Raw genomic sequence first — 21,291 nt, forward strand, 5'->3', positions numbered from 1 at the left:
GTTTTTTGCAAGAAAATCTTATTTTAAAAATTATTCCTCAAAACTTACAAGTTAATTGGCTCTAGTTAGTCTGTGTGTTGATTTTTAAATATTGCAGCAGATTTAAGACTTTCTTTTTCCTCTTGTGTTTTCAAGTATGACATTAGGAAAAAACCTTTCATTACAAAACTAGTTTTATTTTCTTTATAGCAGCCTGTTGTGTGTTAGCGTTCAGTCTAGTCCCTCCTAAAGATCTCTGATTTTGAGGTGGATGAAACTAGAGCCTATTGTACTAAGTGAAGTAATTCAGGAAGAGAAAGACAAATATTGTATATTAATGCATGCATATGGAATCTAGAGAGATGGTACTGATGAACCTATTTGCAGGGGAGCAATGGAGATACAGACATAGAAAACAGATTTGGGGACACGGGGAAAGGAGGAGGACGACGAATTGAGAGAATAGTACGGAAGCATGTACATTACCTTACGTAAAATAGAGAGCAAATGGGAATTGGCTGTGTGAGGGAACTCAACCCAGTGCTCTGACAGCTTAGAGGGGTGGGATGGCGAGGGAGATGGGAGGGGTTTAGAAGGGACGTATGGAAACTTGTGGCTAATTCATGTTGATGTATGGCAGAAACCAACACAATATTGCAGAGCAATTATCATCCACTTAAAAAAAAATCTCTGATTTTAGTCGCAGTATAAAATATAGGAAGAGTTCCGTATTATTCATACCACAGAGAGAATGAGGTTAATTTCCTAAAAACCAAAACATTGGTTGAAAAGCACAAACCTCTTGCAGTAGTTAATTTCCCACGAAAGCTCTTTCTGTAAAAAAACAACAGAATTTGGTTGCGAGCCGTTATGACTGCTGGTTTGTGGTTTTACTTTTTTTCCCCTCCTCCATTCATCAACAAGTGCACATCTTGCCCGTCACTCTTTGCAGTAATAATATATATGGCTGATCTGGCAAACAGCCGTGATCTCATTTGTAGTGCGTCATGGTGGAACCCATTTAGCAGATTACGTGGAGATTACTTTAGCTGAATGAAAGCATTGCTGTATTCTTTGTAAAGAAAGCCATATGTTTAAGCAATCAATTTCACTCTGATAAGATGGGCTCATCCACTGTATCTTTCTGTGAGGGAGTCTTCAATGGCTTGTTGGCACTTTTTACGTTGTACCTTTTGTCTCTATAGGGCAGTACCGATAGAGAAATTTTTCCCCATCAATTTTTTCCTCAAGCTCTCTATTTGTCTTTGTCCCTGTTAAAAAACAAATAAAGGTCATTCTACTCTATTAATATATCATAAGATTTAACCAACAAATTCTTCCAGAAGTGGTGGTGATTTCTCTTTGAACATGTGTATGGGGTAGTCAGAAGGCAGTTCATGAGACTGATTCTTTCCTGGGAATGGGTTTGCTTCCTGGACATACTATTAACATAATATTTTTTCAGTTATTCTGTTCCTTGGAAAATCACCTAGTTGAAATTCATTGGTGGCTTTTCAAAGATAGTAAAATAAATGTAATTGATGTCCTCTAAGTTTCTAAGCATCTTGCTATTAAGTGATTGTCTTCATAGGCTGATTACTGATTTCAACTCTGAAACTGACTGTGTGAGTTTAAGTGTGACTGGAATTTCTCGATGACCTACCCGTCCCTCTTTCAGGAAGAATTAAGCAACTGTAAATTAAGATGAACACTAGAATAGATTGGCAATTAGAGTGATGAGGATATAGCTACCTATTTTTTTTCTTTCTTTTTATACTGTAGAATGGTTGGTGTATTTTTTTTTTTCATTTACAGTCTTTATTTCCTTCTGTCAAAAAATTACAGCCGAGGGATCTGTTTTTACCCCAATTATCAAGTAATGTGCTATGCTTTTATAGTATGCCTTAAAGAAATCACATAATTTATTAACTAAAGCAGGCATGAAGGGAAATGTCCAAAAGCTAACCTATACACATTTTATCTATGGTTCATTCACTTTTTTCCTATATTAATTTGAATCTGTAATTTTAAAAAGGAAGGTATAGCAATTTGATAATAAATTTACAAATAATAAAATATTATATTCTGATGATTGGCAGCAGCCTGAAAGGTTAAAAAAAAAAAGTCTGTTGCTAAGTTGTGTCTGATTATTTGTGACCACATGGACTGTAGCCCACCAGTATTCTCTGTCCATGGGATTTTCCAGGCAAGAATACTTGAGTGGGCAGCCATTTCCTTCTCCAGGGGATCTTCCCAACCCAGGGCAGGCGATTCTTTACCACTGAGCCACCTGAGAAGCCCCAGCAGGCAGCCTAGGAAACAAATATTTTGCCAACAAATACAATTAAAAGAAAAATGCAGTTCTTAAATGAGTTGGGATTCACAGTTTTTTTTTTTTTTCTTTTTAATTGTGTTTTTTAGATTAAAAAAAAAAAAAACAACAACTAAAAGTTTGTAGACTGAGTTAGAAAACTGAAACTTTCTTACCAAAATAGGACAAAGACCATTTGAAAAAAAATATCTTAACCATAACTAATTAAACTCAGTGTTAGATTGGGGCTGAAAATAGCTAAACTGCTTTAAAACATGAAGTCAACCACCTCAGTCTTCTCCTGGATTGTTAACTCAAAGGGCAGTCTTGTAAGATTAAGCTGTATCACCTACTCCAGTATTCTTTGACTTCCCTTGTGGCTCAGCTGGTAAAGAATTTGCCTGCACTGTGGGAGACGAGGGATCGATCCCTGGGTTGGGAAGATCCCCTAGAGAAGGGAAAAGCTACCCACTCCAGTGTTCTGGCCTGGAGAACTCCATGGACTGTATGGGGTTGCAAAGAGCTGGACACAACTGGGCAACTTTCACTTTCACTTTGGTTCAGATAGATGATATTGCTGGTGCCATGGTAGTGTTTCTCAAATATGATACAGGATTGAATGTATATAACCCAGAATGAGAACCAGTACCACAAAAGAAAAAGGTCAATATGGTGACAATGTAATGTTTGAAGGGTATTTATGAACTCAGAAACTATATGGTTAAATGATTTACCTTAAGAATCCCTGTTATAAGTAAATGTGATGCACTAAGATGTGAACTTGACATTTTTCTTGAAGTAGAATTTAATGCCTTTTATATTTCCAGATGCCTCAGTGTTGCAGAATTTTCACAATGGGATTCACATGGGCTTTAAATAACATCTACATGCTAATGACACACAAATTAATTTGTCCAGCCCTGAACTCTTCCCTGAACCCCTTGTAGATGCTCAATAAATTTCTGTCAAATGAATGAACATTATGTTTTAGATGATGGCTCCTCCTGGGATGTGTCAGCTATTTTGGTTTGCTTTTTTGTTAATTCATTCTATAAAGATAGTCATTATGAAATTGAAAGACTCTTGCTCCTTGGAAGAAAAGCTATGACAAACCTAGCAGCATATTAAAAAGCAGAGACATCACTTTGCTGACAAAGATCCGCACAGTCAAAGCTATGTTTTTTTCCAGTAGTCATGTATGGATGTGAGTTGGACTAAAAGGAAGGTTGAGCACCGCAGAATTAATGCTTTCAAATTGTGGTGCTGGAGAAGACTCTTGAGAGTCCCTTGGACACCAAGGAGATCAAACCAGTCAGTCCTAAAGGAAATCAAGCCTGAATATTCATTGGAAGGACTGATGCTGAAGCTGAAGCTTGAATATTTTGGCCGCCTGATGCAAAGAACTGACTCCTTGGAAAAGACCCTGGTGCTGGGAAAGATTGAGGGCAGGAGGAGAAGGGGACAGCAGAGGCTGAGATGGTTGAATGGCTTTACCAATTCAATGGCCATGCATTTGAGCAAACTCTGGGAGTTAGTGACTGACAGGGAAGCCCGGCATGGTGCAGTCCAAAAGTTGGACACAACTTAACGACTAAACAACCACCGCAAAGGTGCTCATTATGTTTACCTCCTATGCATTATTGATATATTGACAAAAACAAAGGAAAGAGAAAGTTTTTTATTTTTAAAGCTTTGTATTTATTAGTTTTAAAAGCATGCTACATATTTTCTCCCTTGTAAGAAGTTGTTAGTTTCTGGGCTTAGGTTTCTAGGGAGGTGTTTTTTGTTTTTTGTTTTTTTTGTGTGTGTGTGTGCTTTTTGCAATGGAAATGATCTTCTAATTTCTAAATAACATTAAAATTAAGGGATATGTTTGCTTTGTGAAAGTTAATTTCGCAGGCAGTTTTCAATGCCATTTAATGATACAGCTAATTTTAAAGGAATAGCGGTGGTGATGCTTTAACTATTTTCTATTTTAACCTTTTCAAAATGCTTTCCCTTACTCATTTATAACATAGTGTTACTTTAGTGAACACAGGTGGTATTCCTGTGTACTCAATCACATATTTGCAATCACATTTATATGTATATATAAAAAGATGTATGCTCCCAACCATTCTAGTAATTGAGATTTCTGTCTCTTTTTTTGTTTGTTTTTAAAGATTTTCTTTTTTAAGTGAACCAGTTTTTTAAAAGCCTTTATTGAATTTGTTACAATATTGCTTCTGTATTGTGCTTTGGTGTTTTGACCGTAAGGCATGTGGGGTCTTAGCTCCCTGACCAGGGATTGAAACCATGCTCTCTGCATCGGAAGTCAAAGTCCAACCACAGGACTGCCAGCAAAGTCACTTTTTTTCTCTCTCTTTATATCAGCTTTGATCCTACCCTTTTACTCTTCTCTTTTTCAGTATGATTATCACCATAAGCCAAATTCCTACTTTGTGCTCAATTGAGAATTCTCAATATACTTTATATACTTGTGAATGTGTAGTTGAGTAACTGTCTATAAAAGAGTTGTTTTTTGAAACATCTGGTGACCAGATCACTCCAGACGAATGTTATTTCTGGGGATGGAGCTCATGCCTTCCAGGCAACATGGTCTGGTCTGGAGAAAAGCAGAAAAAAGGAACAGAGGAGGAAAAAGAATGGATACCAAGTCTGGGGTTTCTGAGGCATTTCGGATACAGAAGGGAATAATCTCAGTGTTTTCTTGGGAAGCCTAGAATCCAGTGCCCGTCTGTGGAAATGTGTGTGGACTGATTCTGAGTCACGTGTTTGTTCCTCATGTGTGTTTTTGATCGGATACAGATTTCCAAGTCAGAGATGCCACATTCGGCAGTAGCATTCCATCAGGCTTAGGAACAGTATTTGTTGAAGCTGCCTTAAAGCTTTCAGTTTAATAAGCCCAAAGTATGGCCAGAGTGTAAGTTATCCTTTTTTGCTTTGAGCCTTGCAAATATGACCTTGTTTGTCAGCGTTTAAAGTATGACACATACTGCCAATAAACCCGAGTGTGAAAATAAAGAATAGTTGTTTGTGAAGATATCATTAAAACGATGTTTGTGGATTTTCATTCTATAGTCCTAAGAGAAACCCACTCTGATGCAGATTTTTATCCTCCGATAGTCAGTTCTATACATTTGTGGATTGTCTGTTTAATAAGGATGAACCGTAAGGATTTTGTTATTTTTCTGTTGGCTAAAGAAAAACAGCTATGGAGGCCATTTCCAAAGATGGTTTTTCTCTGGAAAGTTGCAATTAAAGCGGATCAAAGTAATCTGTCTGAAAATATTAATACTGGGCAGGAGGAATTGGGGCCTCATTTTGAGGATGCTCACACTTCGTTGAGTGCATAGGTCTTATCCCAGGAGAATGACAATGCGTTTTGTATACATTGACAAGTTAGAATTTTTTGTTATCAACAGGTTTGGCAAACATCGAAAAGATGACAAGATTGAGAAAACGGGTAAAATAAAAATACAGGACTCCCTTACGTCAGAAGAGGAGAGAGTACGGATGAAGCAGGAGCAGGAAAGGTAGATTCCAGTTATTTGGGTGGACCTCATTCAAGGGAGGCGCTTCTGTTCCTTTCTACTCTTTCTTTTTTTAATAGAAAGAAATTTATTTATGAAATTTGTATTTTATGCATTTATTTCTATTTTATCTTTCTGTGTCAGTCCAAAGACTGATGGTTGGGTGAATACAACATAAAAACAATTAAAAGGAAAAAACCTTATTTTACTTTGTGGCATTGAAATGAATTTTATTGGTTTTGGTTAAGATCTTTGCGCAGAAGATGGTAGGCCATATGAGCATGGGTATTAAGAGAAAATAAATCAGCATTAATGATCACTGAAAATGGCAAAAATATGTAATATTCTGTCTCATTCACCTATGCGTATATAGTATATTATAGTAATTTTAAAGAAATGTTCATATGGAAATAAAACTGAGTTTTTATATATCATTTAAAATATTTTGATTTTTAATAAGAATTGAAGAGGCTATTGATTTTTTACTATATTATTTTCCTATGAAGTCAGACATCTTTTTCTTCCTCCTGTTTTGCTATCATATTTTGTATGACATTTTTTCCTTAAATGTTTCTCCATCTCTTCCTGAAAGATTGTTATCGACTGTTGAATCATTTCATGGTGGGGACCCACAGACCAATGAAATGGATGAAAAGTTACTTTGATCAAGGTTATAAAGCTAAATATCATCCATAGCTAGGGTTGTAACCCAGCATCTCTAAAGCTAAGTCGGCTATTCTTACTATAATTCTAGAGTTGTGGCACCTTTGATCTTATTCTTAACAAAGACAGAAAGAAAAGACAGGCTTTTCTGTCAGAAGCGATTCATGTTTGGGTATTTTTCATTCATCTTTCTTATACCCCTGAGGGTTATGCTTTTGTGTTTTTCTGGAAAGGTGTGATTCTCTATTTGTAGCTTTGCAGTTTATAAAATATTTAAGTGGGGGAAAATATGTACTTTTTATCTATTTTACAAAATTGAGTCTATTCTTCCAGTTCTCCAATTAAAAAAAAAAAGTCATGGCACCTTTCTTGCTTTTCTGACTCTCTAATCCTCACCAATTTAGACATCCCCAAACTTAATAAACTCACTATTTTTAGAACAGGACACATAGTCTTCTCAGTGTTTGAGTATGGCATTTAAGTGTTCAGTAGTATTAACATCTACCTTAAAGACTTTCTTATCCCCTTAAGGAAGAGTATATACCAGGTAAATGTATGAACACAGATTTATCCACAGGCAAATATGTGATTTAGTTAGAGAATAATTTAATGGGTAGGAAGAAACATTATACTTCTCCCTATCTTGATGCCAGCTTAGGGGAAGAATGTCATTAATCCTGCACCATTTTTCATATTCTAAATATTCCCTTTTTTGCAGTTTAAGATGAACTGCTCTGTTTCAATGTTTCCAAAATCCTTTATAATGTATAGTCAAATTTTTACATCCAAACAATGGTTTTACATAATGGCTTCACTTGTATTATTAATTTGCCTAAGGCACAGTTCACCTCTCCACTTTGCTTTTAATCTGCATCTCTGTACCTCTAATGATGCAATACTTCTGGGAACTAGGTTGGTCCTAATGAATTTACAACGTACAAGAGGCCTAGAATAAAGAATCTTTTAGGGTCAGGGAACAAGTGAATGGTCCATTTAAAAAAATCAATTAGCCTCATAATTTAAGAAAACTGTTTGACTGCGTGTTTCAATAACAGTTTTTACAAGTATGTTTTATTTAAACTCATGGATCCTGTAACTGAGCAGGGAAATGTATGAGACTCATTGAATTGCATAAGTGGTACTTGTTTAGTGTTGTTATTTTGATAAAGCAATTCTGCTTTTGTAAAACCTCTTTCCTATTCTGTCTGTTGGCATTGGCATTGCTCCTTTTAAGAATGAAAACTGCAGCTTCTTTGGGAAGAACCTGACTGGAGGTAATAGAGAAAACGAAATAAGCCACAGCTTATTTCATGACAGCTTTCCTTCACTGCTGATGGGCAGTGAAACATCTCCTGTAATATTATTTACTACTGTAGCTATTTGAGTTCCAAAAATAATTTTGCCTGATTCTATCTAAAAATAGAAAACCTGATATTCCTTAGTTATTAGTTATGTCAGGTCCACATACCAAAATATTTTTTCTGTATCAATCCATGAAGCCCGAATATGATTTGATAGAATATTGAAAAATTAAAAGAACAAGAGATATAATTGAAAATGATTTTTCCTACCATGTTAGTATCTATTTAGATAGTGAAAATAAGTTAGATTCTTCAGAGCAGGGGTCTGAGATGGAATTTGCCTTCATTCTTGCTCACTTCTCTGCCTTTCTTTCCACTCGCTGCTGTCACTGGGAGCTGGGGTCTTGGATACATGCTGTCTACTTGGAGAAAAGAGGAGAAGGATCCTGGTGTGAGTCTTGTCTTTGGGCTTCACCAGCTCTCCCCTGTCAGAACCAAAGCCTCTTTGCCTGAGGTCTTCTCTTCAGAAGTAAAACAGCAAGGGTGAAGTTTGCTGATCCTGAGATGTGCTATTTTGATTTCCAGTTTTGAGTGCTGAGCCTGGTACCCTACCTGTTCAGTGATGCTGTTGACCACATTTGGTAACCCCTATTAGCTCATTTGGGCTTCCCTGGTAGCTCAGCTGGTAAAGAATCTGCCTGCAATGCAGGAGACCCCAGTTCAATTCCTGGGTTGGGAAGATCCCCTGGAGGAGGGCATGGCAACTCACTTCAGTATTCTAGTCTGGAGAATCCACATGGACAGAGGTGTCTGGCAGGCTGCAGTCCATGGGGTTGCAAAAGGTCAGACACGACTGAGTGACTAAGTACATTTAGGGACTTCCCCCAGTAACTGCAATGCAGGAGATGCAAGAGACGCAGGTTCAATCCCTGGATCAGGAAGATTCCCTGGAGAAGGGCATGGCCACCCACTCCAGTATTCTGGCCTGGAGAACCCCATGGACAGAGGAGCCTGGTGGGCTACAGTCCATGTGGTCACAGAGTCGGACATGACTGAGCAACTGAGCATGCACGCACGCACATTAGCTCATTCCACCTCACAAAAGGATGGGACTCTGATTCCCACATAACACAGGTTCAATTACATGATCTCGGTAACCCTGGGCCCACTGAGCTTCAAGTATAAAGCACATCAATGGATTTTTCTGTTAACTCAGTGGCAGAAGTAGTCTTTGGCTTTCTACTGTATTCTTGCTCTGTTGATAGCTTCATTTATATTTTAATGGTATATAAATATTGTGGTTTGGGGTTTCCCAAACAGCATTCATCAGCAGAAAAAGGGCTCCACATGCAAATATATTTGAGAAACACTTGGTTAAAAGCAGCTTATGCATATTTCTCTACTCCATTATTTCTCAACAGCCTAATTCTGTTCATGTACATTGTGAGTCACTAAAATGTGTGTGGGCATGCTCATGCTAAGTTGCTTCAGTCATGTCCGAGTCTGTTTGACACTGTGGACTGTAGCCCGCCAGGCTCCTCTGGAGAATCCATGGGATTCTCCAGGCAATACTGGAGTGAGTTGCCATGCCCTCCTCCAGGGAGTCTTCCTGACCCAGGAGTTGCAATCCATGTCTCACACCTCTTGAGCATCAGCAGGCAGGTTCTTTACCACTAGCGCCACCTGGGAAGCCCACAGCCTAGAGAATCATCACTTCCTAACTTATTCACTCATAGATATACATCCTTCTTCACTATTTTTTCCCACAAAGTACTAGTATCTCTCAGAATTAAGAGTCATTTGGGAAATACTGATGACAAGTAAAGACCATTGGCTCCTAGTTTAGCCATGTCCAGCTCATTTATCTAACTGGCTATAGAAATCAGAATTGAATTTTTTTTTTTTTTATGATGACCACAATAAGTTTAGTGAACATTCATCATCTCATATAGATACAACATTCAAGAAATAAAAATTTCTGGCCTTGTTGCCTCCAGTTTCCAATCACTGGCATTTCTCTTTTCAGTTTTACCAACTGTTTCCAATATCAGCTTTGAGTAAGTTCTTGAAATTTTGATAGGAACTTTTTTGTGGTCTTTGTTAGTTGATAAGATCCTTTTCAGAGACGGCATATGTTTATTTGTTAGTCTTTGCAGGATTATCATTTTAAAAATATGTATCAGAATATAGCAGTAAGGTTTCTTTAAAGGGCACGAATAAGAATTAGTGAAGTTACCAAAGGAATGAACTATATAGCAACAATAGGAGCATTCCCTGTGCATCTAAAAGAATTAACAATTTTCACTTCTTTTTGGCTTGAAACTTAGGATTCAGATTCCCTGAATTCCGACATCAGAACCCAGATATTCTGGATCATTTTTGCATGCAGGTCACATATTGTCATTCAAATACAACTCAACTTTTAAAGCTTATCCTTTTAATGGAACAATATATTTTTCTATAATTTAGAAGTGTTCTTCATTTTTTCTCTGGCCCCTTAAATCCTTCAGAAAAGTCAGTTCTAATCAATGAGGTTAGCTCATCAGACATATTTTAAGAACTTATTGTGCAGGTGAACAGATTTTTAAAGAATCTATTAACTTCATGGAAGTCCAGAATAGACCAATACTTGGGCAAATTGAAACAGATTTTATTGACAGTCTGTAACTGGAGTAGGAAAGTCCGTTTTATTTTTGATTAGAGCTTTCTTAGATTTGGCATTATAGCATCTCTTTGAGTTGGAAATAATTGTAGTTGATTTGACATTTGTGAAAGCCGGAACGTAATGTCAGTGAATGAGCAAGTATCTGTGAGAGAGAGTAGTGAGTGTGTGTGTGTGTGTGTGTGTGTGTGTGTGTTGGTTAGTCAAATATCATTCTAGTGGTTTATTAGCGTAAAAGAGAAATTTTTCTTGTTCACAATATATTAAATAAATAAAATGATGGTATAAAATTTTTATTCTTATTATAATTCTTCCTCCGTCAAGAATTTCTTACCTTTGTTAAGATGGAGAAAAGATTTAAACCTCACAACATTAAAAAATCAACATAAGACATTATAATCAATTGTGAAAGTTGATGACCACAGAGCTTTGGGGAGGAGAGAGGTTGGTGGGGCTGGAGTTAATAAGGAACACTGTACAGAGATGATAACTGGAGTCTAGATCTAGTTCTCAAGAACTCAGCATTTAGCAAAGTGAGTAATTCTATCCCCACGCCTAGACAAAGGGCTGCTGATGGGTATACATTCTTGTAACTGCGTAGATTCTGGAAAAATTGTGGTTGTGTTAGTGGATACTATTGTCTCTGTGAATGCTTTTCTTTGATCTTTTTTTCAACTTTTAATTATTTTATATTATAAATCTGCTGTTTCCTCATTGTAGCCTTGAGGGATGAAGTTTTGACTCCACCATCCCTAACCTACTATAACCACTGTGGTTTTTAACAGCTGCCTTCTTCCCTTGAATTGGAAATGCATCTTTAAAACAATTGTTCCTATTCAAAAATTTTTTCTAAGAATCCATTCAGAACATGGAAGGCTTTTCCAGTCAACTTTTGCCCCAGTACTATAAACATATTAAAATCCTACTTAAAATGATAACTTCATATTTAGTGGGATATCTTCCTTCTTTGGGGAATTCAGCATAGATACTCCATTGGCAGCATACATCTAGGTAGATGGCAGTTGTTTGATTTGCCCAGCAGGGTAAGGTGAAAATTGAAGATTTTTGGTGTCTGCCATTTGCTCAGCTGTTTTGAGGGGCAAGTCAGCATTCAGTCAGTTGACCACAAACCTCTCTTTGGTCAAACTGTTTTTTCCAGTTGCCTTGTTGCTTACATTTCATTCTGCCATGAAAGTAGGATTTTATTTGATGAATTTCTCTAATACCGGTTTTTAGAGAGGAAATGTTGTTGGGAAAAGATCCAGGAACTTTGTTCCCAGAATCAGGCTTCCATATGGTAGTACAATAAGTTGGGGGACAAAATGTTACCCAAAAGAGTTGATTTCAAGCTCTTGAACATTGTTTTGAAGATAGTTTACACTTATCTAATATGTAGCAATCTGAAATGTATTTTAATTTGTATGTTAAAGTAATATTAGTACATCCTGTCTTTTGTAGATGTTAAAAGTGGTGTGTGGGGTTTTTTTTTTTAATTAAAAACATTAAAGGTCAATTTCTGCTTCTTGGAGTTGTAAAAAACGTATTATTGAGAACATTCCATGTATTGAGCCTTCATAATGTTGGAGGTAGAAGTATTTTGAATACAGTAGAGTAATTTAAGGAACCATTGATTTTTCTGTCTTGAGAAGTTGGTTCCTTAATAGTAGTGCTTATTAAGCTTTGTGTCTTTTCTGGATATGTAAGGACTATACTTCATCGTCATAAAAAAGTTATTTTCATTTTACTCTACAGCAATTAGTGTTAAAAGCCATTTATTGTAAAAGCAAAAATTCTAATGAATAGAAATGTTACAAGAACAGAAGTCTTGTGTGTTTTATCTTCATCATGCATCATCCATTTTAATTAGAGAAAAGGGTGGTGAACACTGTGACAAGAGTCTGGGATGAAAATCATTAATTGATGTCAAGCCGAAGAGAGACTGTTAGCATGAATTTCGTGACAGCAGGAAATAAATTAACCTTATTACTTTATTTAGTCTATTACATTATTTTGTGTATTATTTTCTATGCAGGTTCAAGGCAATTTCATTATCATAATGGAAAATACTTTTTTTTTTTTCCTAACAAAAAAGAAAGGTGTGAATATTTATGTTTGAATATACCAAATTGAAATGATAAATTCTTTATTAACATTTTTAAAGGTCTTAATAAAAAGTTTTAGTAGCTGTTTTCACATTTTTTTCTTAACATTCCAAGAATTGGGAAATAGTGCCTGAATGTGTTGCCCATCCGTGTCAGAACAGCTGTCTGCCATCATTTAAACCTCAGAATGGTTCTCTTGTTTATGGCTCAAAATGACTTTCTGGGCTGCTTACATCAATAGACATTTATTTCTTTGGCTAAGTTTTGTGCTAATCAGTTACTTTTGTCATTGCTGAGATTTGGCCTGAGATAAATTAGATGGATACTGCTAAACAACAACCTGACTGTTCAGAAAAACGGATGACTTTTACATCTTAGGGATAATTTGTGACCCCAGGGTCACCGTAAAACAGCAGAGGGGGTGTCCTTTTATAGCATTGACCATCTGGAGCTGTTAAGGGCTACACTGCCAGACACCCTCTTTTTGAAAAGTTTCCTTAAACTATGTGATTTTCCTTAAAACCATTTTTTTTCCTGAACCCCAAGTTTTTTTTTTTTTCTGAAATGAGAAAAATAAACATGAAAATATATGACATGAATATATAACTTCTGGTTGTGTTGTGGTCTCTTTTCTCACTTACAATAAATACGACATTCAAATGTAAAAGTATAAAATAAAATCATTGTGTGAGTTTTATTGGCTAAATTGTCACTAAAGTGCACCAAAACCACAGTGCATTCCTCGTTCTAAAGCTCTGCTTTTAGTGCTATTGATGCAGCAAGCTTTGTTAGCATCTATTTCTAGGATGAACATTAAAATACACATTTGTTCAGGGTAATTAACCAGATTTGTCAATTCTTTGAGTTCTATCCCACTGTCGGTGGCCACAGGTAAACTGTAGTTTTACATTTAAATTTGTGATCCATTTTTAGTTAATTTTTGTATCAGGGATGAGGTTTAAATTCAAAGTGGGTTTTGCTCTGTTTGGTTTTGTTTTCATTTTTGCCTATGGATGTCTAATTGCTCCAGCACTATTTGTTGAAAAGACTTATTTCATTGAATTGTTTTCGTATAATTATGAGAAATCAATTGGCCATACTTGTAAGCTCTTTCTGAGTTTTCTATCCTGTTCAACTGATCTAAGTGTCTCTCCCTCCATAAAAACCACACCATCAAGTGTGATTCCTCCCACTTTTTTTGTTCTTATCCCAAATGTTTAGCTATTCTATCCTTTGCCTTTTCATATAAATTTAAAAATAATCTTGTTTGTATCTACTAAAGTCATGCTGGAGTTTTATAGGAATTACATTAAGCTGTTTATCAACTTGGGGAGAACTGACTTTACTATGTTGAGTCTTTCATTCATGAAAATTATATGTCTCTCCAGTTTTTAGATCTTCCTTGATTTCTTTCATCATCATTGTATAATTTTCAGCATATAAGTCCTGTATATGTTTTGTTAGGTTTACACCTATGTATTTTATTCATGTCTATAAACAAACCTTTTTAATCAGTGTATTTCATTCTTTTAGTGGATGTAAATGACATTTTAGTTTAATTTTGGCGTCTGTGTTCACTGCCAACCTATAGAAATACAATGGATTTTTACTTATTAATATTGTATTACTATTCTGTTACCTTACTGAACTTTCTTTTGAGTTATAGGAGGTTTTTTGTAGATTCCTTGCAATTTTCTACAAAGACCTCCATGCTGTCTACAAATAAGAATGGTTTTATTTCTTCCTTTCCAATCTGTATGCCAGTTATTTCCTTTCCTAAGCTGATTTCATTGTCTAGAATTTCACTGTGTTGAGTTACGGTGGTGGGAGCAGATATCCTTACCTTTTTCCTGATCTTAAGGGAAAGCATTCAGTCTTTCTCCATTATGTTATCAATGGGTTCTTTATAGATGCTTTTTATCAAGTTTAGGAAGTCAAGTTTTGCTCTATATAGTTTTTTTTGAGGAATTCTCTCATGATGACTACTGACTTTTGTCAGATGCATTTTCTGCATCAGTTGATATAATCTTGTAACTTTTCTTCTTTATCTATTAATATGATGTATTACATTGTTTGATTTTAAAAATATTGAACCAGCCTTGCATTCAGGCAATAAACATCACTTTGTCATGGTGTATAATTCCTTTTACATATTACCAAATTCTATTTGCTAATATTTTGGTAAGGAATTTTGTTTCTATATTCATGAGAAATACTGACCTGTAGTTTTCTCTTTTATTAATGGACTATGTTCATCTGATTTTGTATCTTTTCTGTATTCTTTTTTTTTTCTGTTTTCTTTTAAATACATTTATGTATCATTTATTCTAGCAGTAGTCTACTTTGAATATAAAAAAGTAAATAACTTTGCAATAAAATATTAAACACAGCCCAAAGTATTGCTTTTATAAATAAGATTTCACTTTTAAGTAAACATTTACATTTATAAGTATGTAATAGAAATATTTTTTCCCATTAAAAATTATCAAAATTCTATCAAGGGTTGTTGAATTATCTTCAGCTAACTAAGACCAACTTAGCACAATATCAATAGGTTGACTTCAGAATTTGGTTGAATGCATGCCTTCCTGTCCTTAGTCTCAGGATTTTGCGAGCTCTGTATACATCACAAAAAATAAAAGTCAGTATCATTAAACAGATCTTTTGCCACTAATAAACAATAATAGTGTGGATTCATACTTAAGCTTCAGAGTATGTTGAATGTGTATGGTATCGCTATAATGAGAAGATCGTACATGTATATACATACATAAATGTATGCAAATACAGTGTATGTGTGTAGAACTTTTTAAAAAATGACTTTTTGCCTCAAAAGATTTCATGAATAAAATGCAAGTGGATGCCTAAAACTATTCCTAGTGGATTTTTAGAGTTAGTTAATAAGTGATAATTAAAAATAAGATGTAAATTATCAGCATGTCTTATTGACATGAGCAAAGCTATCTGAAATGATAATTTTTGAGAATCCATGATATTACCCTGATAATCTAAAATTAATATAACATTGTTTATCCTATCCAGCTTCTTAGAATTGCATGAAAGAATATGTATTTTGCAATGTATTTTGATGAATGTTCTATATCCAGTTCTTAGGAAAGGCATAGTTTTTCTTGCTCTAACTTATTTTAATTTTACAGGATTCAAGCCAAAACTCGAGAATTTAGGGAGCGACAGGCTCGGGAACGTGACTATGCTGAAATTCAAGATTTTCATCGGACATTTGGCTGTGATGATGAGCTGATGTACGGGGGAATTTCTTCCTATGAAGGTTCCATGGCTCTCAGCACCAGACCCCAGAGCCCAAGAGAAGGGCATATGATGGATGCTTTGTATGCCCAAGTGAAGAAGCCGCGGAATTCCAAACCTTTACCTGCAGACAGGTAGGCTCCAGGAGCAATCAGAGCATTGCTTCCAAATCAGCTATTATATAGTTTGTGACAAGGGAGTAGATTGTTCATGAGTTCTAAAGCAAGAACTGCCTTTTATTAACGGCCTTTAAAAAGCTGTTGTGTCTAAGAGCATCCAGTTTACACAAATCAAAGCCTAATGGAAGGAACAGTAGAGATTTTGATAGCTTGTCTCATGATCCTAGCGTATTTCATCTTGTTCTTAAAATGGTTCAGATGGGAGAACTAACCTGTAGTTTAAAATTCAGATAAAAAAAGTTGAAACTGGTTCTTCAATTTAAGACTTTTTTGTTGTTGTTGTGCAGTGAGCCTCTAGTTATGATAGTTAAATAGATGAGCAATGACATGATTTGTTTTAATTATGGTTTATTTGGGCCTTTTTTTTTTTTTTTTGGTGACATGATTTTCATGTCATGAAAGAATTACTGAATGAGATGTACAGTATAGCCAGTCTTCAAACTGCTTGTTAACAAACCACAGGTCTGATTGTGTACATTAGTATAGCACAAAGGAGTGTGATGCTGACGCTATATTAATGGTTATAAATTTATTTCAAATTTTATCTGAAACAATTTAGAAACATCTTTTTCCATCCCTCATTTATATATTCAGGCACCATATAAAATTTAGTTCATGAAGAAAATAGTACTCATTTCTTTTTATTTGAAACACATCCATGCTGTTGTCATAAACAATACACTCATTCCATCCCATCTTATAATGGTGTCATAATCATTGCTCTATGGTGGAGCTATGCTTTGAACATTAAAAATAGTAGGTTTCCCTTCAAACTAGTGGTTCTTTAGCATGCATCAGATACCTGGAGGGCTTCTTAAAACACAGATGGATTAACCCTTTTCCAAAATCAAAATTCTGGAGACATCACAGAAATTTAAATTTTGTGTTTTGTAATTATTTTTTTCAGAGATAAGCTGTCCATTGAACAATGATATTGCTAATCCAAAAAGCTGGGAATTATGGTACCTGTGAAGTGTTTTCTTCATCAACCTGTAACTGAATATGAATTTGGCTTGGAAATAATGGCTTTACCTCCACTGCCTTTTTCTGTCAGAATGAAAGCTGTAAAAAAGTGTTGCTCAGACTAGAGACTCTTCAAAAAACGATCTCTTGATACTGCCATATAGAATTAAATTGTTTTGATTATAATGTTATTTAAATATGTATAAAAATAAAATAGGGCTGAACTCCTTCTGTTTATAGCCATTATATAACTATAAAACCAAACATCTTTACAAATTAAATACAAGCAAAACAGCAAAACCATTACATGCAAATGAACAACATTACTTTAATGTGGCCAATAATGTTTTTTTTTAAATCTGAAGTCTCGCACAAATCATGAACATGAACATGGTGGGGGATGTTCCATGGCAGATTTGTTTCAGTTTGTTTGCCTCACAAGCCAAGGGCTGGCTCAGTTCAGCCATCACTCTTCTCAGTTAGATTCTGCGGTTCTTTTGCATGTCTGTAGCCAGGGGTCTTTGACCTGTGCACCCTATCCATGTATCCTAAGGCATGAAATTCAACCAGCTTCTCTATGATTAACTTAAGACATCAATGAAAGTAGCGTTTCTTGACGCCTCTGTTTGTATAAACATAAATTCAGACAGGGAAATAACATACAAGTGACCTAGAATACGGTTCTATTAACTTTCTAAAAAGTTAAATAATGGAAACATAAAACTTGAAACTCCTCAGAGAGAGCTTATACCCAGTAAAGAATCTCCCATCAACTAACTAAATTTCACCCAAGTTTGCTGTTGGTGTCAGATGAACTTTGCTATTCAAATTTTTGGATTCCATGGGAGCATCTCCAGTCCATTGACAGTGTGAAGTGTAGCCTGAATCTGTTCTGGGATGTTTATTGTTCAGTAAGAAAGCCATATTCTGAATTTCACTGCTTATCATTTTGATTGATCTGATGGAAATGTGGATTTGGTAGCCCCACATGGAAATAACCAGGGATCATTTATTAAGTGCTGTGAATTTGATGTCAGAATGGGACACTTTGTCCATTTCCACATATTATTTATAAAATACTTTTTTCTAGAATAGCTTCATACTCTGTCCGGCAATATGTCCATGCCTCTTTAATTGACTTGACGTGTGTACTGTTATCTGACTGTACCCTTTGGTCATAGTGTCATTGTTATTACTATTTATTAATGCTCTTGATAACATTCTGTGTTTTCATATTGGGTGGATGCCAGAGAAGCCAGACGTAGTCTTCTGTTTTCTATGAATGCCAAAGCTCAAACTTACAAAAGTGTTGATGTATTTAACTTTTATCCTGCTTGTAACCAGATTCTATTGTCAGTGATTCCTAATCCTATGTCTCTTTGGTAGAGTGTATATCCTATTTGATTGCTGTGCCTTCAGAGTGTGATGCAGCTGATCAAAATCAAATCAGAACTCTAATATCAGTTTGTTTAATAAGGTCTGTTTACAGTGAAGCTGTGAAATAATATATAATTTCCATATTGGGTACAGCTTTATCTGGGCATTCATAAATGCCCATTATTCACCTATGACCAAATCATCATTTTATTCAAAATGTCAGCCTGCAGGTGTGTTATCATAAACTTTATTCAATGTTTCTTGACACTCAGCAAAAAGTTTCTTTTTGTAAGTTATACAGTTTCAATCCAGAAGTTTTGTGTGCTTCGAATTCTTAAAAAAAAAAAAATTGATGGAATGGCAGTCAGTATGTTTTTTATTATTTGAGGGCACCAACAATTCGTACTTTTGTAGTAAGATCCCAGAATCTGTAGTTAAAAACTCCAGAGAAGGATAGTTCTAATGGACATGTGCTGACTGTCACCATGCAGTCATTTGCCACCAAGAGGGCACTGTCCTCAAATATAATTGAAATAAAATAGTTACTGTGCTGCTATAAATCTAAATAGCAGGAAAATAGTAGGCTAGACTCCCCCAGCTTGCTGAGGACACCTTAATGGAAACATAAATACCATAATCACAAGCTTTTTGCATGCATTTTACGACTAAAGAGAAAATGCCGATTTTAAAAGAAAAGACCTCTGTGAACTTGTTTTCTCCCCCATTAAAAACTGGAATCCAGTTGTGTCAAAAGGAAGTCTGCCAAACACAGAGCAAACTAATTTTCTTAGCTATGGGCCATTATTAAACATGTGCTCTTTTTAAAAGGTTGGGTCATATGACAAAGTTGTATTTGCTATTCAAAAAGTCAAAGACCATTTTATTTACTTACATTTACTTAGTATATTTTTTAAAAATCTCTGCTTTTCTTGAGATGTGAGAAAGATATTTCAAATGGAGTCCGTCTCATTGTAATGTGTGTTTTGCAAGTTGATGCCCTTGCTGATGAATGAGCTCTACGCTGACCCCATCTCAGTGTCCCTCCTACCCATCTCTGACCTTGGCCAGCTCCATCCACCGCCTCCATCTGCCTGGACCACCTCTCTCTCCCTACTCACAGAGGATCCACTTTCCTTCTTCTTGGCCAGCCCCGTGAACACTATTCCAGATCCCAGTCCTACCCCTGCAAGGAGCCTGCTCCTCAGTCCCCCTTTTTGTCCCTTAGCCTGTGTGCCTCTGCTGCCACTTCCTCATAGCTGGTGAGCTTGTTGATGTCTTGATCATGTTGCTTAAAAAAAAAAAAAATCCTTTTTACCCTCTGGCTATTCTCTGCCCTATTTTCCCTCTTCACTTCTAATCCAAACTTCTTGAAAGATTAATCTAGGATTGATAGAGACTGCTGTTTCTTCTGTCCTGCATCTTGTTCTCTCCATGTGGTAGGCGGAATAATGGCCCCTGCAAAGATGCCCCGCCCTAGTCCCTGCTGCGGCTGCTGCTGCTAAGTCACTTCAGTCGTGTCCGACTCTGTGGTCCCTTGAACCTGTAAATAGGCTCCTTCATGCAGCCAAAAGGACGCTGCAGATCTGATTACATTATCTTAAAGTGGGGATGTTTCCCTGGATTCTCCAGCTGGGCCCAGTGGATCGTAAGTGAAGGCGAGAGAATCAAGGTCAGAGAGAGACTTGAAGATGCAGACTGCTGCCATAAAGGCAGGAAGGAGCCATGAGCCCAGGAGGTCAGTGGGTTCTAGAAGCTGCTAAAAGCCAGGAAGCAGGTTCTCCTTGAAAGCCTCCAGAGGAACCAGCTCTGTTAACCCGCTGGCTTAAAGTCCAGCAAAATTCATTTCAGACTTCTGACCTCCAGCACTCAAATGTGATAAACTGGAGTTATCTTAAGGCAGTAGGTTTGTGGGCATTGGGTTACAGTAGCCATGGCGTGTTAGTTTCCCAGTCCTGGACTCCTGATTCAGTGAATGCTTCTGTTTTTTCCCTCTGGGTCACTCTGGCCTCCCTGAAGCTCTGTTCTTTTAGTTTTTATGTCCAGTACTGCTATCTCTTGCTTCCTTTCTGACTCTTCCTTCACTGTCTCTTCAGAGATTCTCTTCTGTTTGTCTCCTAATTTGGGATTGCCTGAGGAAATAGCTCTGACCACTGATAATTCCTATGTGTTCCTTTGGGTTATAGCTTTAACTGCTCTGAAGCACTGGTGATACTCATTCTGCACTAACTCAGTCCTCCATAAACCCTAGATTCTTGGGGCTAACTACCAGCACGTGCTTTCTGTGTCTCCCAGGCACCTAAACCCCATCCAAAACCAGGTTCATTGTTTCTCAGTCCAGACCTCCTCTACTATCATCAGCCTAATCTCAGAGAATGCTGTCACGACCCTCACATTGACTCTAGACGATGTTTTCTTCTGCAGCCAGCCTCCCTCACCAGACATCAGTCAGTGACAGAGGCCTAAGGATTTTACATTCCGAATAATTCCAAACTCCTTCTCTCCTGTTCTTACACACGGATGCTAGCAGTCGTCTCTTAGCTCTTCTCCCAGCCTCCAGTCTTGTTCTCTTCAAATTTCTACAATACCTGGAGTTTTCTATCCAAAATTAAAATCTGACATTTCATTCTCTTGCTTAAATTTGTTCTCCAGCTGCTCATCGTCTCCAAGATGCAGGCCAAGCCCTCAGCATGATGCCTATGGGCCCCGGAATCTCTCGTTTTAGCCTCATCCTTAATTATGTCATATTGGCTCACACCATACTTTTCCTAATAGAGGATCAACCTCAAAGTATAAATCCAACTTCTTCTAATTCATGGATGCATTAAGTGGCTCTTTGGTGTTATATGCTCTGCAAATGTTACATTTTGGTGAGTAAAAACAAGCCATCACCATTCATTAAGCTATTCTAATATAGTTAGAGATGCAGCAATTAAATTAAAGGCTGAGGTGACATA

General features: G+C 36.4%; 1 protein-coding gene across 28 annotated transcripts in view; it reads left to right on the forward strand.

The window, feature by feature from the left end:
* The window catches only part of PARD3 (par-3 family cell polarity regulator), a 569,666-nt gene that overhangs the window by 409,949 nt on the left and 138,426 nt on the right, over positions 1–21,291 (forward strand). For 18 of the 28 annotated variants that reach the window (XM_027976558.2, XM_027976560.2, XM_027976561.2 and 15 more), the window contains 2 exons: positions 5,716–5,826; positions 15,710–15,952. In XM_027976558.2, the coding sequence (XP_027832359.2) occupies positions 5,716–5,826; positions 15,710–15,952 (354 nt within the window). The remainder of the gene's footprint in view (positions 1–5,715; positions 5,827–15,709; positions 15,953–21,291) is intronic. The other 10 variants (XM_027976565.2, XM_027976568.2, XM_042230479.1 and 7 more) reach the window with 1 other exon arrangement.

Source organism: Ovis aries, chromosome 13, assembly GCF_016772045.2.
Source record: "Ovis aries strain OAR_USU_Benz2616 breed Rambouillet chromosome 13, ARS-UI_Ramb_v3.0, whole genome shotgun sequence".
NCBI classification, from domain to species: domain Eukaryota; kingdom Metazoa; phylum Chordata; class Mammalia; order Artiodactyla; family Bovidae; genus Ovis; species Ovis aries.